The 25,190-nt window shown below is 41.5% G+C and overlaps 1 protein-coding gene across 1 annotated transcript in view; it reads right to left on the bottom strand.

The window, feature by feature from the left end:
• Nucleotides 1-25,190, bottom strand: part of ITGA9 (integrin subunit alpha 9) — a 303,615-nt gene that overhangs the window by 216,476 nt on the left and 61,949 nt on the right. Inside the window, exons 14-15 of the mRNA XM_075062573.1 lie at nt 24,927-25,081; nt 15,987-16,147 (exon numbers count right to left, since the gene is read on the bottom strand). Of these exons, the coding sequence (XP_074918674.1) occupies nt 15,987-16,147; nt 24,927-25,081 (316 nt within the window). The remainder of the gene's footprint in view (nt 1-15,986; nt 16,148-24,926; nt 25,082-25,190) is intronic.

The following is a 25,190-nucleotide window of genomic DNA, read 5'->3' as shown; positions in this document are numbered from 1 at the left end:
ACACTGAGCATTACCCATCTCAGTGTCATTAGCAGCTCTTCAAAGATGAGGCGTCTGAGCCTGATCTGAACCAACTGGAACATTCACCCATCCATCAAACCAAAAATATTTTTCAGTTTCAGGGAAGTTCCACTAACACTGAGACATTCTCTCAAACCTTTTGGGGATCCCCCATCACTGACAGAGATTGGACTCTTTTATCCAATTTGTGATGCAGGCTCTACAATCATCTTAATTTGTCAGGTTCTTTAATTTTACCAAGATATGAAATTATGTTTCCTTCAATGGCACGTAAATGAAAGAATAATTCAGAACACTACCCAATGACCTCCTCCAGCATGACTTAAAAAGGAGCTGTTTTAGTTTATAGCTCAATGAAAGCACCTGTTTCTTCTGGGTGAAAAATAAAATCCTTTAAGGCAAATGATATTTAAAATTTTTCAGCTTTACAATTTTTAGTTCTGGTCTCTTGGAGCTTTTGCATATGAAAGAAGAGTGGAGCTTGAAATGAGAATTCTTAAATCTTTCTGGTTTTGCATTCAATCCCTAGTACTGCATTTCAGAGCTGGTCAGAATTTTTTTGTCTAAATCTTTTTCAATGAAAAATTACTTTTAAATCTAAATTTTTGAACATGTTGATTGTTTTATGCTTTGCTAAATTAAATTTCATCCAAGTGTTTTAATAGCATTGAAATGCTCAGTTTCAACATTTTGAAAGGGGGCATTTTGGATTTTTTTTCCCAAAAAAATCTTTTCAAAACAGAATTTTATATGAAAAACTTTTTTTTTTTCAGGTTAAAAAGGTAAAAAATTGAATTACATTTCCTGTGAAATTTCTAAAAAAAAAAAAAAAAAAAAAGAATGGGGTTTTATTCCATTCCAAAATAGAAAACAAATTCCTCATAAAACAGAAAATTCTGCTCCCACCCAGCTGTAGTGTATTTACAAAAAGAAGTTAATGTGAATTTTCTTGCACCTACTAATAGCTTTAGTACTGCCTAACACTTTAAAACCATCTTAAGGCCCTACCCCAAGTGCATTATATGTTCTAAGTGAAGTATCAACATTCCAATGGATACCACAGTGAAAACGATCAATGATCGAGAGTGGAACCTTGGATATATTTAATGGCCCAACTTTCTATTTCTTCAAGTGCATGAAGATCAACTTGTGTTTTCATACTATGACAGATCCACAAAGCTGAACATCTCTGTCACTCTGAGCACCTGGCAAAGCAATTCCTAAACAGTGGAAAGTTATAGAATATTCAAATTTAATATTCTATCATTTATTTTCTTTTTCCCTTTGGTGTCTTGACTTCTACATACCTCCTGGAGACCTGTGGATCTCTTGCATGCAAAGGGGCCAGAAGGTGTACAGAGCTATAAATTCACATAGCAAATGGCCAGTTTTAATTTACATCTTCATATATCTTTCTGTTAGCTGTTTTTCTTACTACGCTCCTCTCTTCTGGACCCCCAGGTGTGAGTAACACCAACTTAGGCTTCCTTAAATCTATACTAAAATTAGAAGGGATGTGTAACTGAGTGCAGAGAGTACACATTATTCATCAGTAAGTAGAAGCAAGTCTAAGCAAGTGCATTTTTCTAAGTCAGTCTAAGGGATTCTATAATTATGCAATGTACAGGCTGATGGAAGAAGGTATAAAACTTCAACGTAGATTCCCCATGTCTTGTTTCCTTTTCTTCCCCTTCGGTATTAGACTGAAAACACTTGTGGGCCTGAAACTTGTGGTAGTTGAAGGCCCAGCTCCTGTTATGGTTGCCAACCTTCCATATTTGTCCTCAAGTCTCCAGGAATTAAAGATCAATCTTTAATTAAAGATTATGTCATATGATGAAACCTCCAGGAATACCAACTGAAATTGGCAACCCTAGCTCCTGCAAATTGTTCCACCGGGTGGAGCCCTGAACCATAATGGAGCCCCATTGACATGGGCTTTATGTGGGCACAGGCATCCAAATCGCATGGATCAACTTGCAGGATCAGGGTTTAGAGTGCTAACAATCCCCTAAAGTGGATGAGGCTCTGGGAAGGTGCAGGGCGCCATCCATATGGAACAGCTCGCAGAAGTGAGGTTTGTTTTTAAATGTCACCTTGCAATTATTTTTAATAAATAGTTACCACACCGATTGTAATTATCCCATCTCTCTCTGGGAATGAAGGAAGGCTGTGTTTTTCTGTACTGGGTGAAACATTACTGAATCACAAAAGTTTGAATTTAATTTAGTGGTAAGGAAAGGGTGATAGTTCTAGGTGTATGTGGAGGGAAAGAGCTTTTTCTATCACATCAGTTCATCCCTAGCTGAAATGCATTACAAATACAATCCTTCAGACACATTACCAGGTTCATACTTACACTATGAACTAAAAGCACTGGCTTAGAATTACCTGTTAGCCATCCAAAACAAACCAAATACACTCCACATATAACTTCCCCAGCAGATTTCAGGAGTCTGTCGACAATCGAAAGGTTATAGTTTTGGAATAAACCCAGTGGCCACATCCTTCACAAACTAATTGTTTTCTTTTTCACATAGACAGGAGTCTTAGGCTGGAAGCTGTCTCTAATGTTTCCTGTTAAAGTGCTTTCCTCATTCCTTCCAAAGGATAACAAAATAAGAGGGTGATAATTTTAGGCATTCCCCAGTTTGGACAGCACAAGCAAGCTGTTGGTCCACAATCACCACACTGACTGATACTCCTCCTTGTGTTGTAAACAGGAAAACCACGGAGACAAACAAGCTGCAAGGAGAGAATCTAAACAAGTGGTGGGCAACCTGCGGCCCGTAGGCCACACACGGCCTGTCAGGTTAATTCATTGGTGGGCCATGAGACAGTTTGTTTATATTGACCGTCTGCAGGCACAGCCACCTGCGGTTCCCAGTGGCCATGGTTGGCCGTTTCCTGGCCAATGGGAGTTGCAGCCCGCGCCGCTTCCCGCAGCTCCCATTGGCCAGGAATGGTGAATCACGACCACTGAGAGCTGCGGACGGTCAATGTAAACAAACTGTCTTGTGGCCTGCCAGCAGATTACCCTGATGGGCAGCATGCAGCCCGTGGGCCACAGGTTGCCCACCACAGATCTAAACTGAGACTAAAGGAGGACACAGGGTCACCCTCAACCTTTTGTTACTATATGGTTTTGTAGGAAGAGTTTGGGATTCAGTTGGGATGGGTGTGAATTATGTACGTCCACCCCCAAACATGTGCTGATCTACCTTTAAAGCACAATATGCCATCATGTGTTTAGTTTACACCACCTGACACAAAAAACTAGTTTAGGAATGGTTTAAAGAGTTTCTAAAATCCAGATAGGGTAGTGTAGTGGACAGAGCGCTGGACTCAGGAGACATTGGTTCTACTCCCAGCTCTGCCACTAGCCTGCTGAGTGACCTTGGGCAACTCACTTCCCCTCTGTGCCTCAGTTTCCCTATCTGTAAAACGGGGATAATGATACTGAACTTTCTAAACACATTGAGATCTATTGATGACAAGGGCTATAAAAGAGCCAGGTCTGATATTTATTATTTGTATTCTTCAACCTGTAAAGCTGAGTGCCTTAGTTATACCATGAATACCAGAAGAGAAAAATCAAAAATAATAAATGCAAAACACTCCTTCACCCTAATCCCCTCTTAAAATAGCCTGTCAACATAAAAATATACATTGTTCAAATCTCTCATCTCCAGTCCTTCCATTGCTAGGAGGAAATCTTGTATGGCCCATTGAGAAATGTTATATATCTTATTGGGATAAAGGTCACATTTCTAGACCTGCAGGACCATGAGAGGAGATAAAGTCTGAAAAATTGCCATAGGCAACTGACTCAACCCGTCCTTGTAAAATGAGGAGGAAATTCCAAACCATAGCATCTGGGCACCTGTGCAAATAACTCTGGGAAAGATTCATATTCATGGATTCAGAGGCCAGAAGGGAACATTATATAGTCTTACCACATGTCCAAAACAGGTCATGGAGCTTCCCAAAAATAATTCCTAGAGCAGCTCTGTGAGGGGGAAAAACTCCATTTGATTTTAAAATTACCAGTGATGGAGAATCCACCATCACCCTTGGTAAATTTTTCCAGTGGTTAATCACCTTCACTGTTTAAAATTTATACCCTATTTCCAATCTGAATTTATTTAGCTTCAATTTCCAGTAATTGGATCATGTCGCATCTTTCTCTGCTACACTGAAGAGCCCAATATCAAATATTTGTTCCCCATGTAGGTACTTGTTCACTGTAATCAAGTCATCCCTTAACGCTCTCAATAAATTGAACTCCTTGAATCTATCATTAAATCACTGTTGTGGCTCTTTTCTGGACCCTCTCCAATTTATCAATGATTTGGTGGCTCATAGCAGACACCAATTAATACCCCATGTTGTGCATGATGGATGGATTAGTAGACAGGTAATATGGTAGTAGACACTTAACTTACCAGGCATGTGCACGTCTTTTCTATTTGTCACACGGATACATAGTCTCTTACACACGCTATATAGGTTTTCTATGTAAAACAACCATTTATAACTTGGCTAAAATATACACAAACACGTGCATGTAGAAAGTCTCTTTGGAAAAATTGCATTGCCCTCCAATTGTAGAGCAAATCTCTAGAAGAGTCAGATGATTAGACAAATAGGGGCCAGGAGTAAATCAAAGGTCTTGAGGTACAAAACTGGCACAACAGATTTCATTTATGGGGTTTACTAGGTATTATAGTTGATAAAATGGGCAGGACAAATGACGACGCAACCTCAGCAGCCAAAGCATTGGGCACTCCGCTGAGTGGGCCTTCTTCAAGCCAACATTTGTTTTCTTTTGAGACAAATGGGCTTCAACTACAGATGGGAAGGAATAAACCCAGGGTTGCTTTGGCAGGATCCCTCCTAGCAGTCCCTCTGGAGCAACAGTATTTCTGCCTGCACCATAAATAACTCACATTGCCTTGTACATATATGTCACCAGTGGTGAAGCCTGACTGCAGGTTAATATGTGAAGTTAATTATTTTGATGCCAAGAGCCATCATTTGAAAGAAACATCCAGTGCTTTCAGCAGAATTTATGAAACCCATATTGTACATTCATTTCATGGAATATATACTATATATACTGATGGCCTCAGGGAGGTTAAGCAATATTTAAAAATATATTTATGAAATACATTCAAGCAAAAAATTTATATATCATGTGCTGCATAATTCCTATGTGGATTTGCTGTATTCCATTCCCCTACCCCACGCACACACACACCCCATTAAATATATATGGTTAAATGCTAACCTGCTCATGTCGATTCAGTTTTATTGCTGCTCATGTCAATTCAGTTTTATTGATGAGTAGAGAAGCTTGGAAACTAAAAAAGCATTCTATTTTCATGGTGGGTTTAGGGTGGCCAGACATGAAATGTGAAAAATGGGGACTAGGGTGAGGGGGTAATAGGTGCCTATATTTAAAAAAAGACCCAAAAACTGGGTAAAATCAGGATATCTGGTCACCCTAGGTGGGTTCTAAGGCCTCCTTCAACTAAAAGATAAAATTTTACTACAAAGTTGTGCCATAATGCAATCACCAGGAGTCCCCTTCCCCACCACAGAGACATGCAGAGTTTGAACTTCTACAGCCAAGTCATAACTCAGTGTGAGGGAAACCGTGATAATTTCCTCGAGAGTTAGAAAGATTGGCAGAGGTGGGAATCTATAAACATTCTCTCCCTTAAACCAAGAGAGAGTACAGTTAGGGATGCATGTTCAACTTAATAAGCATGAAAGATTCAGCCCTGTGGAGGTTTCCAGAATCTCTCATTGTCTTTAATGGCAGCAGGAGGTGGGGGAAGGAAGATGTGACTAGAAATTAGGTAGTACCTAGTTCCCAAGCCAGACTTGGGTCAGGCTCCAGAGACAAAGTAAAAAGGCTCCCCGTTGACTTAATGGGCTTTGGATCAGATCTTTGGCAAATAGCAAAACCTCTGCAAAAGCAAAGGAAACCCAAAAACAAATAAACAACTGTTAATAGTGTTTGGATCTCTGGCAAACCGCACACTTAGCTCAAACATCTTCCTCCCTGGCAACACATTCTAACCTTCCCTTTTTAAACACAGTTAAATCCCTGTATTGAAGAAAGACATTGAAGAGGAACCCTGTACTCCACTGCAGTTCATAATGGTGCACAGCACAGCCAAGCACCATGCATCTCTCAGACTGTCAGAGGAGCTTCCCACAATGCACAGTCATACCTGGCCAGTGCGTATCCAAGGGGACAAGGCTGAACTCTTCACATCAGAGTGAGGTAATGGAAAATGTTAGGTACAATAGTCTCCTAGCATGTTTCGCACACTGTTCTGGCCAGCAGTGATACACAAGATTGTCTAAAGCAGTACATTTATACAAATTAAGCTTTGCTTTATAAATCGGCCGGCCCACCCACCCACCAGCCTCGGAGGCAGAACACATGATGCGACTGAGCCTGGCTCATTCTGACACTCACTAGTTGGCTCAGCAAGGATAACGAAAGAAACAAATCCAAAAATATAAGCCCCACCATGGGCCTGTAGCTCTGATTCTCACTGCAGTCGTCACTCTTGGCAAAGCTGCACAGAGCCTTTGGTCTTACATACAGTACTTGTAAACTTCCTGCTGCCCAGTGCACTAGGTCATTGCTCTCTTTGTCTACCCTGTGGTCCAAATCTGAAATTCTTGGCATCTGTGACTGATTTTAATAGCTGCTAGAGCTCTGAAATCAGCCTCTGCACTAATGCACAAAAGCACACCAAAACCAATTGCTTGTTTTTATTTCTCTCCTCTCCCTTTGGGCACATTGGTCTCTGCCATCCAGAGCCACTCACTCCAATCAGGCAATGAGGGTGCGTCATAAACAGATAGCTAAGGGTTAATCTTTCTTTTACCTGTAAAGGGTTAACAAAGGGACCCAAACACCTGACCAGAGGACCAATCAGGAAACCGGATTTTTCAAAGCTCAGGGAAGGAATTTTTGGGTGTGTGTCTTTGTCTGTGACTCTGTGCCTCTCTCGGCTATGGAGAGTGAGTCTCTATTCTCCAGGCTTTTCTAATCTTGCTTCTGTTCCAAGTGGTAAGGTACAGCGATGCTAGAATAGCAATTATCGGCCTTATATGGATATTGTTTGTGTATTTCACATGTGTTGTAGTTTGCTGGAATATTTTTTAAGTATTGTTATATCTTTTTGGATAAGGGTGTTTATTCATTTTTCTTTTAAGCAATCTTCCTGGTTATTGTTAACCTTGGTACAGAGACCGTTTTATGTCATTTTCTTTCTTGTGTCGACCTGTTGGATTTTTTTCCATAGCTTTAGAACTCACCAGGGAATTGGGTGGGGGGAAGGAGGGAGGGAAAATCATCTTTGTGTCAGAGTTGCAAGCTTACCGTCAGTTGACTCTGACTGGGGGTGAAAGACACTTAATCTCTCTGTTGTTTGCATTTCAAGGACTTATACACGGTAATTCCTATGTACCTATGGCAGGAAAAATCTGGGGGAAGTAAAGAGGGGAAGGGAAGTGGGTTATTTCCCTTTGTTGTTAAGACTCAGGGCATCTGAGTCTTGGGGTCCCCCAGGGAAGGTTTTGAGGAGACCAGAGTGAGGCAGGCACTGGAATTCCTGTCTGGTGGCAGCGATATCAGATCCAAGCTGGTAATTAAGCTTGGAGGGTTCATGCAGGCACCCACATTTTGGATGCTAAGGTTCAGAATTGGGACTTATGCTTATGACAGGGTGGAAGTACAGTCAAAGACAATGGGAGATTGATTCTATGAGAAGTAGAGGGGAGGGATTCAATGGAGCAGTTAACCCTTGTGAGACTGGAGTGGTCAACTGCATGACTCACGTTTCATCAGCCAAAGTGTTAGGGTCTCAGAATTGGCTCCCAGACCACTGTGGACAAGCAGGCTCAATTTTGAGCAATCCAGCTACAACAAGGCCAGACAACAGCAACCTACTATAAAGGAAGTCAGCTTTTGCTGCTATTTTGGTGGTGAAGAACCATGAAAAATGTGATCCTTGAAACACAGTGTTAGTGATTCTTCATTTCCAAAAAAATTTTGTAGACAAATGCATAACAAGTCCAGCCACAAAAGGATTTCTTTTCTTCCCCCAAAGTGTTAAATTTTTGTAAGGGTTTGGAGAGGTATATAATGGAAATCCTTATATATCCTTAAGCAAAACAAACAAGCACAAATGCAATACTTCAGTAATACTGCGAGGTATCAAGAGGAGGAGAACATCTACAATAATGGGGAATAGGATTAGGCAATGAATTTCCGTCAGTGACCAAAAAGCCCATAAACTCATGGGAATCAGAATTTCAAATCAGTTGTGAAGGTCATTCATTCTTTCAAAGGAGAAAACAATGAAAGGCAGCCAACTGCTGGATTTTGGAAGTGATATGATGAGCAGTGGTTTCTGCCAAACTATTTTATTGTTATCTCATCCTCCCAACCCACCTGCAACTTATTTGCCTATTTTGTCTACCTGTTGTGTCCTGTCTGACACAAAGATAGTGCATTTTCTGAGACCAGGACTGTCTTTTATTACTAGACTGAACAGACACAAACACCGTGGAGCCACAGCCCATGACTGGGATTCCTAGAAACTTTTGTAATATGACTAACCATAGCCAACACCTGTTTCCACTAGACTATCTTTAATAAATATAAAAGGGAGGGGTTGTCTCAAGGATGAGCAGGCCCGTTTATGTATTATCAATGCCTATAACATCTTTGCAACATCATCCATGAAGGTGAGGCTATTAAGGCCCTGGCATTGAACAGCGAGAGCAGTGATTGATAGCAATAGCTAGCTCAGTTGACCAGCTTTCAGCTGGATACAAACCCACACGGTTCACCTATACAAACACAGGGATCATATGAGGGGTTATCATCATCATGGTCTTGTGAAAATAAGATGAAGAAAAGATCTGACTTAACAAATGTGCAGCAATATACTCTGCTCTCAGTTTCAAATTCAGGTTGGTGGCTTTTCCTGTCCCATCCTTTCACATTTTTCTAAATATGAGGGAAATTCAGAAAAGGAGGAAGTAACAGCAGCCACAGCCTGGAAACAAAATCCTATAAGGGGTTCAATGGTGTAACTGCCCTGGTCAGAATGCATGTTAAACACATTATGGGTCCATCTGTGGGATTTGCTGAGTAACTTCAACTCACATGGTCTCTAAGTAGAGGTGAGGACAAGCAGAACATCATAGTATACAGCCCAATCAAGATTAAGATTAGAGAAATATAGGAGAAAATATCTAATTTCTTTTCTTTTCAGTTTCTGGAGCCTCTCTCTCTTTATTCTTGCCTCTCTCTTTCCTGGCACGGTCCTATTTCTCTAATTTTTGTGTTGGCTGTGTATACTACTGAAAATGATACACATATATTAGAAAATAAACAAACTGGTTTAAAAATTCTTTTGGCTTCCTCTAATGCAGTAACACTGATGGAGGCTCGCAGGGTAAAAGCAGATGCATTTTGTTACTGATTCTGACAAGCTCGCAGAAGGAAGACAGTGGTGGCCTTTAAAATAATTAAACAACCTAGAAAAACATTTTGTGAAGGGATTTTAAGCACTGACCTGTAGTTTGATTACAAGAATTGTAAAGCGGTGTCTTAATAGCTTGATGCCAGCTGCAGTTAGTTAGAACTTAAAAAAAAAATTCAAGTGACAGCCTGCAGATGCTGGAGAATGAAGCAATAATTGATCTTTTCTGACTCTCTCAAAATGATCAGCACTGTACAATCTTTGATAATTTCCTGCATAATTTCTATGAGCCAGGGGCCTGATTCCACAAGGGGCTAATTGCACTCTGCTCCCACTAAAGTCAATTGATATTGAATATACTCAGCATTTTCAGAAGGTGCTAAGCAGTTTTCAGAACCATACCCCAGAACCCCATAGCAAGGTATGCTGGGAAAGGTTCCCACAGGTGGACAATCCACAGGGTCAGCTATGACCAGACTATCACAAAGAAAGTTTACTTCTATTGAAGGAGCCAAATTCCCACCTTTCTGAGGACCAGGGATTTGCCCAAAAAACATCAAAAGGTTTTGAAAATTGGAGCAAGATATTTGCAATAGATATGGCATTCTGTTTTCTTCTGATGCTATGTCTTCAAATAAGAACTGAGATGCTTTTTGGACATCAGCTGGTATACCAACACTATATAAGATATGGTACGAGACATGACATCACTAGCTATTCCATGAAGCAACCAATTACAAATTGTGACAAGTTTTGCGATCTCTGCATAGCCACAGTGGTGACAAAGATGACAATATGCATCGCCAGGAAGTTTGCCCCTTGGCAACAACTAACGAGAGAGTGCATCCTCAGAAGAAGGAAATGGAAAATTAATGGCCCCATTATTACTACAAGTTCTGTTGTTGACACAAGACCTGCAATTACTGTACTAATAATTTAAAGCAGAATCTCCAAAATGTACTGAGAGTCCCACTGCAAAAAATCTCTGCGTTGCAAGTAGGAGACTATAAAATTATAGCCAGTTGCATTCTAAAATATATTAGTTAATTTACTGTGAAAAGATGTAGCTGAATTATTATTTATGACAATGCTTCATTATATGCTAGTAAACACAATTCAGTGTATTTTGTAGTTTTAGAAGTATGAGACCTTATCACAAAATCTGATATTAAATCTTCTCTGACAAGTAATATGTGGCTGGTGGGTTTTTACTGTGGATTAGTGACATGAAACCCAATGATAGTCTACTATAGGTCAAGTATCAGAGGGATAGCCTTGTTAGTCTGGATCTGTAAAAAGCAACAAAGAGTCCCATGGCACGCTATAGACTAACAAATGTATTGGAGCATAAGCTTTTGTGAGTGAATACCCACTTCGTCAGATGCCTGTAATGGAAATTTCCAGAGGCAGGTATAAATATGCAGGCAAGAATCAGTCTAGAGATAACGAGGTTAGTACAGTCAGGGAGGATGAGGCCTTCTTCTAGCAGCTGAAGTGTGAACACTGCCAGACGCGTACCCAGAAGCCTCTTGATGCAAGACAAGCCCAAGAAAGAAACCAACAGAACTCCACTCGCCATCACCTACGGTTCTCAGCTTAAACCTCTCCAATGCATCATCAGGGATCTACAACCCATCCTGGACAATGATCCTTCACTTTCACAGACCTTGGTAAGCAGGTCAGTCCTCACCCACAGACAACCTGCCAACCTTAAGCATATTCTAACCAGCAATAACACACCGCACCATAGAAACTCTAACTCAGGAACCAATCCATGCAACAAACCTCGATGCCAACTCTGCCCACATATCTACAACAGCGACACCAACACAGGACCTAACCAGACCAGCTACAACATCACCAGTTCATTCACCTGCAGGTCCACCAATGTTATATACACCATCATGTGCCAGCAATGCCCCTCTGCTATGTACATTGGCCAAACTGGACAGTCCCTATGTAAATTGATAAATGGACACAAGTCAGATATTAGGAATGGCAATATACAAAAACCTGTAGGAGAACACTTCAACCTCCCTGGACACACAATAGCAGATTTACAGGTAGCCGTCCTACAGCCAAAAATCTTCAGAACCAGACTTCAAAGAGAAACTGCTGAGCTTCAGTTCATTTGCAAATTTGACACCAATCAGCTCAGGATTAAACAAAGACCGTGAATGGCTAGCCAACTACAAATCAGTTTCCCTCCCTTGGTGTTCCCTTCAACTGCCTCAAGAGGGCCACATCCTCCCTGATTGAACTAATCTTGTTATCTCTAGACTGATTTCTTGCCTGCAATTTTATACCTGCCTCTGGAAATTTCCATTACATGCGTCTGACATAAGAACCTAAGAACGGCCGTACTGGGTCAGACAAAGAGTCCATCTAGCCCAGTGTCCTGTCTATTGACAGTGGCCAATGCCAGGTGTCCAGAGGGAGTGAACCTAACAGGTAATGATCAAGTGATCTCCCTCCTGCCATCCATCTCCACCCTCTGAAAAACAGAGTCTAGGGACACCATTTCCTTACCCATCCTGGCTAATAGCCATTAATGGACTAAACTCCATGAATTTATTCAGTTCTCTTTTAAAGGCTGTTATAGTCCTAGCCTTCACAACCTCCTCAGGCAAGGAAGTTCCACAAGTTGACTGTGCGTTGTATGAAGAAGAGTTTCCTTTTTATTTGTTTAAACCTGCTGCCTATTAATTTCATTTGGTGACCCCTAGTTCTTGTATTATGGGAATAAGTAAATAACTTTTCCTTATCTACTTTCTCCACATCAAAACTTCATGGATTTTATATACCTCTATCATATCCCCCCTTAGTCTCCTCTTTTCCAAGCTGAAAAGTCCTAACCTCTTTAATCTCTCCTCATATGGGATCTGTTCCAAACCCCTAATCATTTTAGTTGCCCTTCTCTGAACCTTTTCTAGTGCCAGTATATCTTTTTTGATGAAGTGGGAATTCACAAACGAAAGCTTATGCTCCAATACATGTTTAGTGTATAAGGTGCCTCAGGACTCTTTGTTGCTGTTTATTATAGGTCAGTTTATTTTTAGTGTTAGCCGTGCTGTTATGTTCAGGGGTCATATGAGGAACTGTCCAGCAGTAGAGCATCTGTCAATGAACAGCACAGCATCAATGCTAAACACTAACCTGAGAAAACCAGAGATAGTCTTGAACGTCACAATCAGAGCTCAACTGTACCATCCATAACTCACTTACTTAAAAAGCCAGAGAATTTTATACAGGCTCAGAGTCAATAATAGAAATAAGAGGGATAGCTCATGCTCAGATTAATGGAGGAGTCATCAGACTAGTGAATACACTCTCTGAGCAACAGTGCAATGAAGCGTAAAGTGTAATGAATGCAACTAAGGGCCAGGGGACCAGGGGCCAGCCAGCTCTGTTTGGAGACAAAGCCTCTTCAGAACAGGTGTTTGGGCGTGAGGGAAGAGATTATCACAGGCAGCTGGAAAGAGGTCAGGTGACTCCTGTAAAGGGATGAAAGCTCAGATGAAGAGTGCAGCTGTAGGAAGCAGGGTGAAGCCGGTGGCAGGCACTGAAGCAGGGAGAAGAGAGAGACAAGGGGAAAGGCCTCTGGACCCTTGCAGCAGGGGCGGCTCTAGGGATTTTGCTGCCCCAAGCACGGCAGGCAGGCTGCGGGAGGTCCACTGAAGCCGCGGGACCAGCAGACCCTCCACAGGCAAACCGCCAGAGGCAGCCTGCCTGCCACCCCGCAGCACCGGCAGAGCGCCCCCTGCCGCCCCTGCCTTGCAACCTGCTTTGGCCAGGGGAATAGCTTTATTTTGGTGTTATTTTGTGAGTTTTGTGTCTGAAGAAGAAAGTGGGCCCCGAAGGAAGGGCCTGAACAGATGCTGAGTGTGGCACTAGTGCTTCCTGGGGAGACAGGCCAGCAGCCCTATGGTATGTTTTAGTGGAGTGGCTGTCTCCAAAAGCCATGGCTTATCAACTATACAATGAAACAGAGAAATTCCAACTAGACAAACTAGAAACATACTGTCATTTGAACAACGTAACCCGCAGTTCTGCTGGCTGCCAGTGGGTTCAGGTAGCTTGTTTACCCACCAGGATTAAGTGACCCATCTCAGGTATTAATATATCAATTTATTTGGTCTTCCTAAGTACTAATCTCTACATCGTGACCACACATACTCCAACACTGTAGTTGCAGAAAGAAACACTGCTACATTAAGACTTTTGTCACAGTAGATCAAAATGAACGGTAATAAAGTGAATGAGTTAGGGACAGTCTCAAACACCACAGTGCAAAAAGTGGGTAATTTCATAGAACACCTGGTACAAAGGGGAGGGAAAGGAAAACTAAAAGCAAAGAATATTTGATAAATCATTCCAGGGCAAACCTTAAAACCCAGATCTCATCACCAGCTATCTCACCAAACTATGTAATCAAAGAACTTCAATTTTTACTAGCTTCCTACTCAAGGATTGAGAACAGTAAAGGATCATGACCTCCATTTCCATTCCTCCAGAGTCTGCAAGGCTCTTTGATGTTTCCATTGTCATTCTCTATGGATCACATCATCTCCTCCCATGAGGGCACAGACTACCACGGATCATCATTCCTTACTGCTTTGCATCCTTCCTTATGCAAACTAATGACCTTTCCTGCAGTTTCCCCAACTGGAAAAAAACCTTGGCCTTGCTTCTATTCTATAAACAACTAAATCCTATTTGTTAAACAGCTGTTTCACTTTACTAATAAACAGCTGCTGGTAAATGTAAATGTGTTTATAGATTTCCTTTACATAAGCAATTACAATTCCCAAGTGTTCTGCAGGCAAATAGTTTCTCTTTGAAAACATTTTGTACCCCAAGCCTTAGCTAACAATAATTACAACAAATACAACAGCTTTCCAGGCATGTGTTTCCCCCTAGTTAATTCTATCCATCACCCAAAAACCACAATAGGGCTAGTATGAAATTAAGTATTTCTTAATACAAGACCTAAGTAATAAAGGAGCATATTCCCTGAACGGTTTTAATCAGAAGAATTCAGTAATATTATAAACTAAAGCCTGATCAGACATGCTGCTTTGAGCAAGGCCAGAATTATTAAACATGCCTCCAGATATTCCAGTTAATGGTAAACTAATTTGCTTACATTTTCTGTAATGAGCTTTTTCCACAGCAGAAACCAGGAGCTGCACCATAAGCAGAAAACCTTGGAAGACGTAGTCTACATCCTGGGACACAAGCAACTTAATAGCATATGGTTGCTTTCTTGGTGGTCACTATGTTTGTTTTCAATTATGTCAGCAACCGTGCACAAAAATGCTAATAATGTCAAGGATTAATTTAATCTCCCAGGTTCAGGGTCTTTAGGTACAAAGCAGCTCCCTGAAAGAGTTCCTTCTGATGGGAATTATTGGCTACACTGGCTTGTCAGTGGAAATGCAAAGATAACATGGAATTTAAAAACAGTGACTGTCTCAGTATCTGCATGTGAAGCAAAGTGAATTTAGGTCAGCTTAATTTATGGAGAAGTGTCCTTGAAACAAGAGGCCATTTGCATCACCAGGCCAGTCATATCATCTCAACATATTGCTCCACAGATTTGCATCATGATGCTTTACACATTAAAACCCAAAAGTCATGCATACAATTTAAAAGAATAATTCCTTACGACATGGATTATTTTAATCATCCTCTAGACTTCTATTAACAGAATTATAATTCTCTATTGCTTTTTTATTTACTTCTCAGCTAGGAGGAAACCTAGGGGGCATTTCTTCAGTAACAGCTGTAGACCAGAGATCATTAGCATTTCCTACCAACTGATTGGTCGCGTACTCTATCAAAGGAACAATATCACCCCTCCAGAAACACGGTTGGAGAGACACATCCCCAATCTTGAATAAAGGAGGTAACAATCAATGACATGGATAAAAATTCCAATGAACCCACCTCCAATCTCAACCCAAAATGAAGTCAAGATTGTGCCCCAGAACTGAAAGTTGAGCCAGCAGCCACCTGGGAGACTCCCATAGTCATCATGGCAAGGTAAGCAAATGATTTGGAAAGTGCCCACTGCTTAGACACTAAAACATACATATGAAATAAAGCTATCCAACTACTGCTGTTGGCATCCATATTTGGGGGAAATATAACAGCCAAAACAAAAATACAATCCATCCAATTAATATTTCTTGCATTGTATGCTGAAGGCCATCAAATCCATATCTGCCTCCTAGGGCAGATCCCTTGGGGACGAAGTTCAAAACCTTCCACTGAGAAGCCCTTTCCATTGATCCAGGAAAGCTCAACCACAGGAACTAAAAAGCAAAAGCATCCCAAACCAAGTCAAACATAACTGCTTTGATGGCTTATACAATAAATACTTAATGCAACAGATGGAACCGCAAAAAGGTGAATGCCAGAGAAGAGATGGAATGGACTGACCTTCACGTAGGCTAGGTAGTGATCACACTTTTCCCTCATGTACGACAGCTGTAACTGCTCCACAATCTGTCCCACTGTTTCTCCAGAAGACACAAAGTAAACCCTGGGCTGTTGGCCTTTTTCTTTCTTTGCCACATCTGCAGACAAGATATAATTCAAACCTGCCAAAAAAAGAAAACAAGAAGATTCCATGACTGTTAGCCCAAGGTGGTTCTCTTCTAGCAGCCTTTCAGTTTGTCCTGTTACATCTTCTGGCATGTTTACTTAAGAGGATGTTCAGCATCTTGGATGAGCAGGTCCTTTACCAGGAATGTGAGAAAGCACTAGTAAAAAATAATTCAAAAAATTCTAGAGATATTTTACTTACCCTGTTGAAAGAAAAACATACTTTGTTTTCCCTCCATATCACCATAAACTAAGAACCAGATGTCAACAAGAACTTGGCATTTCCTGGTTGAGTTAAATTCTAAATGCAAGTAAGATTATAACTAGAGGATGTTGTTTGTAGTTCATTTCTCTTTATGAATATTATTCCCCTGAAAACTACAGAACATGCGTTCACAGACCAATAAACTATCACCAGGGACCACTGCCCTAGAGAAGGCTTCTTACCTGTTTACTCAACAATTTGTTTACTGGTTGAATAATCCAGATGGATTCTACCTGCTGTACAAGTGAATGCTACAATGTCTGAGGTCCTGAACCAGCAATGAAATCAGCTTTTTTCTTTTAGTGGACGCCTGCACCACTAAAGTCAGTGGGAGTCTACACAAAGCACAGAGGCCCTTACCTTAGTGGATCCTATTGCAGGAAGTGGTCCTTAGTGATTTCAGCTGAATGTTAATACAGTAAAGGGAACATCAGTAGATGGCCAGCAACACAGGGCTTAATTAGTCTGCATGTGATGTATGTGACAGTTAGCTCATGTCTGTTTCTGTGCATTATTACATAATTAGGCCAAACATTGATTATCTGAGCAGAATTTTAATGATTTCCTTAAAAGTGTATACATCTGTTTTGTTTTTTAAATCAAAATTGATTTAAACCAGCTAACTGTTACTGCTACCTCTAAACAACAATCTTCCTAGAAGACTTTAAAATTGTTACCCTAATTTCTTCTTGGATTGAAAACTTATGTGAAATTTTTATTTATACACATACAGAGAGAGAGAGAGAGAGAGAGAGAGAGAGAAGAACATTCTGAGCTCTTTAAAACACAACTGTTGTCATTGGCCTCACTTAGGCCTTGTCTATACACAGTAGTTGGATTAGTTTAACTTAAATCATTTTTCAAATTGGTGCAAAAGGCTCTGTGGGCATTCTTATTTCAATTTAAATCAGACATTTTTCAGTTTGGCTTAAATTAATTCCTAAATGACTGAAACGAAACCAAAATAAGCCAGATCTACACCGAAATAAGAGTGTTTCCAACCCTCTGTATCACTTTAAAAATAGTTCGCGTAAAAGGATCTGATCCTGCAAGGTACTGAGCACTCCAATTCCGACTGTAGCTGATGGGAGTTCTGTGTGTCCAACACAACTCAGAATCACACCCAAACTGAGGTCAAGCATGACACATTTTGGCCTATTTTTAAAGACAAAAAAATCCATTTTTGATTTTAGATTATACAGACCCCAAACCCAATCCTGTCTCCTCCTCTTTCTGTTTCCTAGGAGACCTTCTCCTACCTTTGATGAGACTACACCAGGGGTCGGCAACCTTTCAGAAGTGCTGTGCCAAGTCTTCATTTATTCACTCTAATTTAAGCTTTCGCATGCCAGTACTACATTTTAACATTTTGAGAAGGTCTCTTTCTATAAGTCTATAATAGATAACTAAATTAGTGTTGCATGTGAAGTAAATAATGTTTTTAAAATGTTTAAAGAAGCTTCATTTAAAATTAAATTAAAACGCAGACCTCCCCAGACCGGTGGCCAGGCAGTGTAGACTCGGGCAGTGTGAGCGCCACTGAAAAATCAACTTGTGTGCCACCTTCGGCACACATGCCATAGGTTGCCTACCCCTGGATTACACCTATGATATCAACTATAGGAGCAACTGTTGCTGCAAAAGACAAGAAAATCTGTGGGCAAATCCAAGAGCTGTGCAAGCAGAACACAAGGCACTGCCGACACTTGTCATCAGACTCAAGGGCCAGGACAAACTCCCTAGACCCCAAATGATGTAAAGCTGGATAAGAATGGCTACCTAATTCACTGAGGTGTTGGGAAGTTCAATTCATGAGTGTGTCCTAAACCTTTTAAAATTCTCAAGTAGAAATGCAACATTTAGAAGCTCTTGTCTAGATGAACAGCATAATAAGCAACCCAAATACTAATAACACTGCACAGAGCCTCTAAACAAAACCATTCCAGTTACCATCCTTCTATAGCAACCATGTATGTTTTTGATTAATACATTTTAAACAGCACATTTCACATCTTTTTCCCTTTTCTTTTGGCAACTTATTCCTATGCTACATCCAATGATGTCACATCTGTGGAAAAGCTGAAATACCATGAATAAGATTTTTTTCTTTGTTACTTCAAAACAAAAAAGGAACCAGGGTGGGAAAGTAACTGACTAGCTCATAAAGCACCCTCTGCAATTTAATTTATTCCCATTTGCTCTGAGTACTGGGTAGCAAGTTTTTGCTACTAAATTAACTCTCACTAGGAACCTTCGAGAGTCTGCCAGGGGTACTCAACCACATGCATCCTCTTAAATGTTTATGGGATTTGGCCTTTGACCTCAGAAGTGAATAAAAATTTGGCATGCATGCAATCGGTTTAGATTAAATTTTGAAGTGACCAATTCTCTGCCCAGAATTCAAACTAAATCTTTATAAAGGTTTGATAAAACTGCATTCAGAAGTATATTTCGTTCATTTGCAAACAAGGCCATTCACCATTACAGCAGACTAGATGTCCCAATCAGTGCCACAGTAAGACACTTGCTGAATAACGAGTAGTAGACACACCGCATGATTTTCATAGTCAAGTGTCACATACCCACATACACACTGCAGTAGGTTGGGGGCATGGATCAGCATTCATGTCACACTCCCTGTCAGCACCTGGCCCAAGCTGGGGTAGCTCATGATCCAACCAGCAGACCAAATTCAGTGATCAATCCCGGTCACATTGCACATCCGCTAAGAAGAATTGCATTAGGTACCCCTGCTCCACTTTGTTATGTTTCAGCACACAAGCAGCAAAACACCTGCTTTCAGTGTAACATCACGTATTTTAGATTACGAATATCTTAAACCCTGGTGGTTTATCCAAACTGAAGAGAAACTCTGAACCACCTGTCCTGCACCAATTACGAGTTCAAACAAAGTGTAGCTCCACCCGCAAAACCACTCTACAACTGGGCACAATCAGCTGCGTTTACCTAGGGAATTCTCTTGCAGTGAACTAGAATGGGTTGATGCAGGGCAGAAGTCAAGTGCATTGACTGAGCTGTGTGAAGAAGCTTCCGCAGCATCTGCATACACAATGCCTAGCTCCAGCCAGCCCTATAACCTGTCATTTTTAGAAGCACTGAAAATCATCCAATTCACACAAAAGCATTTTTTTAAAATTAAATTGTACCTTGGAATTTTTTTAATCTGTATAAATAAATTATCCCATCTGCGAGCACAGCAAGTTTCCTTTCATTTGCCAGTGGCTAGGCGAGTAGCACGTGCCCTGAAATATGGGAGCAGCCTCCATGTTCCTGTTCTGGACCTTCAGCTGGGAAAGGGGTAATGTTTGGAAGCATGCTGACAAGGTATTGTGCTCAGACGTGTGGATTATGCAGGGAAAGGCCATGCCCAGGCCAGGAACAGTGCTCCAGACTAAGTTGCAATTCAACCTGGTAACATCAGGCTAGAATTATTACCCTGTCACACTAGGAAACGTAGTTCAAAGGTCAGGCTTAGCTAGCGTACATTAGCTAGGGGCTTGAATTCACATACAGTACTAGAGCGTAGTTAATCCACCTCCTGTCTACATAGTACTTTCTACACTGGGGCGTTAGATCGGTATAACTACATCGCTCAGGGCTGTGGATTTTTCATGCCCCTGAGGGACAAAGTTATAGCAATGTAGGTCTGTAGTGTAAACCTGCCCTAAGTAGGACCTAAACTCAACCTTTTTCTAGACTAGACAAGGCAAAGCTAAAGAGGGGAAATCAGACATTATCTGTCAATTTTTTATGCTCCTCCCCTTTTTATAATGTATGTAGTAATATTGCCCTTAGTTCTTAAAGAAAACTGTTCCCTTGCTCTGTTACCTAGAGAATAAGCAAGGCAAAGATAGCTACTATCGAATGAGGGATTGCTCAGGACTATACAGAAAAACGGAAGGCCCCAAAATGCACTGGAAGATGGAACACCAAAGCCAGGCCTGAAGCAGCTTTCTGGTCACAACCAGGGAAGCAAGGAACAGCCTAAGCCAGATGCTGGGATTTATGAAAAATAAATAACTACATAAAAGTTTCCTATTTCTGACACATCCAAAACCCTGTGAGGTAATGCTCTATCTGGATATGAAATATAACCAACCTCTTAGCCTTCTAGCACATGCTGCAGCAAAGAGAAAGGTCAGACAATGACTGCCACACCATGCAAAGCAACACATTTCGCTGTCCTATGCCTCTTTTAACTCAGCCCTAACTATTGCAGCTGAAAAAGACACTGAAGATTTCAGTCTGCACAAAGTGCCTATAAAATTGATAGGATTTGTACTTTGCGAATGACACAGTACATTGTAAAAATAAACACTGGTCTACAAATAGCTGTGAAAGTACTTGTAGTCCTGCAGATAGTGCTGGGGAAAAAGTGGAAGAAAAAGGTCCATATTTAAAATTTGTTTGATCAACCCAATTAAGTTGGAGACAGATTTTCTTTATGGGTCGCTGAATTAAATAGCAATACATGAAAATAAACATTTTAGATACGAGTTTACAATAGAAAGAATAGGATAGTGACTGCATGTTCGATACAGACTTGTAAAACTTGCATGCAGAAGTGACGATGGAAAACCAAGTGCCAGCTCTGGCCAAAGCTATAGGCATTAGTAAGAACTGACCAACTCACAGCTGGAAACCAAACCAGCTCACTTGCATAGTATGTTAGTTTTGTTAAAAATAGGAATTAGTCTTATAAGAATGCATTTAGTGTTTAGACTATGAAATGCTTGAAAGCTGCTGCATGCATTAATCTCACTTGTAACATCTGTATTCTATGCTAAAAGGAAATATGTAAGCTTTACTTTATAACTCTGCAAATGTTTTTTTCTGAATTTGTGAACCCAAGCACAGGAATCGCCCCACTCACTCAGAGAGCTATCAAAAATTAAGTGGGCCATAAGACAAACACGTTAATCGCCCCATCCACCCACGGAGAAGTACATGCAGAAGGCCTGGTCCCATCGATCTGAATCCCAGCGGCGTCTCTAGGTATTTTGCTGCCCGAAGCACGGCAGGCAGGCAGGCTGCCTTCAGCGGCTTGCCTGCGGGAGGTCCCTGGTCCTGCGGATTCAGCAGTACACCTGCGGGAGGTCCGCCAAAGCCACAGGACCAGAGGACCCTGCGCAGGCATGTCGCCGAAGGCAACCTGCCTGCTGCCCTCGCGGTGACCGGCAGAGCACCCTCAGTGGCTTGCTGCCCCCGGCACACGCTTGGCGTGCTGGTGCCTGGAGCCGCCCCTGCCGAATGCTCAAAAGGGAAATAAAAGTAGTTGACATGAAGATTTTTCATCTCTTTGTTGTTTGCACTCTCACAGGGCCAGAGACATTAAATGAAGGCAGAGATCCCCACGGGCTACCCCTGGGTCTGCCCTGAAATACATTTTTGAATTGACAGATTACCACATCTCTGTCATCTGTAGGAATCAGAGATGGTAAGTCATTTGCGTGTATGTATTTTTGCTTTAACCTGTAAATAACTCTTTTTTCCTAGTTAATAAACCTTTAGATAGTTTCTTACGGCAATGTCTTTGGTGTAAGGTTTAGGGTACCAACTGACTTGGGGTAAGCGACTGACCTCTTGGGACTGAAAGCAACCTTTGATGTAAGCCCAGCTTATCACTAAGTCCAGCTTGCCTGAGATAGTCTTAGACAGTCCCCTTACACTCTCCAGGCTGTTATAGTGGTCCAGAAGTTCACATTTGATACTGGTTTGGTGAAATCTAATGACAGAACAAACCACCAGTTTGTGGCGTCTGCCTTGTTTTTGACTGTGTGCCCTGAAGTAGGCACTCGCGGCCGTGAACCACTCTAGACAGCATGAGACAAGTACAACGGACACAATTTTCAAAACAGAGTAGTGATTCTGAGTGCCCAACTTCAGATGTCCTACAGGGGCCTGACTTTCAAAAAGTGCTGAGCACCAACTTCCTGCATATCGGGCGCCTTCAAGGCATCTAAAACTGAAACACCCCAAGATAATTAGCCCCTTTTGAAAACCTTGGCCATGAGGCTCTGATACATAATATAATTATTTCCTATCTGTATAACCACAGCGCTTAGGAACGCTAGTCATAGACGAGGACCCCATTGTGTTAGGCGCTGTACACATTAACTCATCTCCCTAAATATGTTTTAATGCATAAATTGGGTCGAAAGACTTTTCAATCTAAACATATTTAGCTGAAGCAGTTTTTGGTATTAATTAACCCATTCCCTAAGATTTAACCAGTTATGTGAGAAGTGTCACATTACCACTAACCCTCCCCACCCCACCCCAAAAAATACTGTTACTATGAAACCTGAAAGAAATTAAAATGCATTGTTTTGTATAATCCAAATTAAATGTTTATTTGAGGCACAGTGTCCAAATTGTATCCTAAGAAGTTTTTACACAGTTACATAACGCTGGCTATGTTTTTCTAACAAATTGCTTTGATTAGATGCATTGTATAAAAAGAAAATGTCTGAGAGTTATATCATTATCTATTTAACAAAGAACTCTTTACTAGGGGATGGGTAACATTTGCCAAAAGTATTCAAATGTTCTTTTAACTGCAGTAAGTTACAAAAGGGTATGGTTTGTATCATAATTCAGTGAAATTAAACTGGCTCTCATCTGTGGTATGCTGCAAGAAGATTAGTTCCCTCCAGAAATATGAGAATGCACTTGAATGAGAAAGGAAAGTGTGTTTCTTAACACCCGGTAGAGCTATGAGAGCGAGGGTCAAATATTCAAAAGGGCCAAAGTCCTATTTTCAAAAGCGATCTTTGGCACTTAGGAGGCTAAGAAAGCCAATGAGATTTAGGCCACAAAGTGCTTACAGTCACTTTTGAACAGGACAGGCTCTAGGTTTTTGAACAGGGCAGGCTCTAGGTTTTGAACAGGGCAGGCTCCACAAGCAAAAAAATGTTTGGCTGCCCCCCACCCCAACCCTGGGCTCTCACCCCCCCACACACCAGTGTTCTCCCCCACCCGCACCTCCTGCCGCCCCAGCCCTGGGCTCTCTCCCCACCCCACCCACACCCCCTGCTGTCCCAGCCCCAGGCTCTCCCCGCCGCCACCTGCACCGTCCCTCTGCCCCAGCCCCTGAGTCACTGGTAACTCGCTCCCAGGGCGGGTCATTCAGCAGGAATTTTGGATGTGCACAGAACACAGACAGGATTGGTTCCCATATGGTTACAGAACTGCAGTAAAGTGGAACAATTTTCANCCCCCTGCTGTCCCAGCCCTGGGCTGTCTCCCTCCTCCCCGCACCCCCTGCCTCCCCAGCACTGGTGCAGACGCTGCTTCCCCGCGGCACGAACTGCAGCGGCCTCAGGGCGCCCCCCTGCTGCTGCCAGGGCTGGCTCTAGGCTTTTGCCACCCGAAGCAAAAAAAAAAAAAGTCAGCAGGAATGCTGCCTCTGAAAATGTGCCGCCCCAAGCAGGTGCCTGGTTTACTGGTGCCTACAGCCAGCCCTGCTTTTGAAAATGGGACTTAGGCCTTTTAAAAATTTTTATCCTGAAACAGTGATGGGAATTAACATTTTTGGATGAACCAGAGTTATCCTATCTGGATAAAAGTGCTTTGCTGAACTATACATTCATCTGTGGGATTTTGCAAGAACTCTTAAGAAAGGAAAAGGTACAGCCATACAAATCCTGGCCTAGAATGTGTATATGTCTTAGAACCCCAAAAGAGATTAAGCTTTAAACAATTCTGTTCTCTTTGAGAAATTTAATTATCTCAGACTCAGGTGATAATGATGTAGATCCTAGCTAGTCCTAGTGGCTAGCAGCTGCTTCTTACTTGTGCACAGTACAGGGGAGGGAATAAAGAGTCTGTCTGCCCCTTGCGTGGCCCACATAAGGTCCAAGAAGAATTTCATTCTGTACAGTCAGGGTAGCACGGGCACTACCTCTAATTATACCCATGGCACCCTAAAGGTGCCTAGCCATTGCTTGCCCCCTCTTCCTGCTGGCCAGGCACGTAGGAGAATATGCTACAAATATGAATATGCCCTATAAAAGTTGCTCCCTCTGGAGCAGCGCAGCTCCACACCACTTCCAGTGCTGGACTGTGCCAAAATGGCATGATCAAATCCAAACTTTACACCATACCATTATATTATTTATGCATACATACATGCACACATACATAAATATACTCACATGCACATTTAAGCATTATATGTACCTGTAACTTAATAGATATATGTAATATTTCAACATGATCATAATACTGCTTTGTACTTACACAGTTCCTTTCATTCAAGATTTTCAAAGCTCTTTATAAATATTAAAGAAGCTTGAAAATATCCTTGTTAGTAGAGTAAGAATTTTTATTTTATACCCACTGCTTTGGGCACTGTAAATTATTTGCCCAAAGCAGCAATTGGTGTCAGCAATTAAACTGAAGAATCCTTTAAGCATGATTCATATATCACTAAAACCCAGCCCCCTCTAGAATAGCACATTACCCAGCCCCCTCTGGATGCACATTACCTATTTCTCCTGGAACACGTTTGCCGTTAAAAAGAAAGCAGACTGTGACATTGAGGCAGTTCACCTGCTGCAAGCCATCTTGGCACTGGGGAGCTGTGATATTGATGGAAGCTGGCAGGAAAATGGAGATGTCCATTGTAATGACAGGTCTAGATCTGGAGACCAATAAAGAAGTATAATTTAGTTTGGCTTTAGAGGGATGTTTCTCAATCAGATTTGAAAATAAAGCAAAATTGGAAATACTTGGTATCAAGCAGACATTAA

The sequence above is a fragment of the Chelonoidis abingdonii genome, chromosome 2 (genome assembly GCF_003597395.2).
Source record: "Chelonoidis abingdonii isolate Lonesome George chromosome 2, CheloAbing_2.0, whole genome shotgun sequence".
Classification (NCBI taxonomy): domain Eukaryota; kingdom Metazoa; phylum Chordata; order Testudines; family Testudinidae; genus Chelonoidis; species Chelonoidis abingdonii.
The sequence above is the reverse complement of the archived record's forward strand: the minus strand, read 5'-3'. Positions and strand labels throughout refer to the sequence as shown.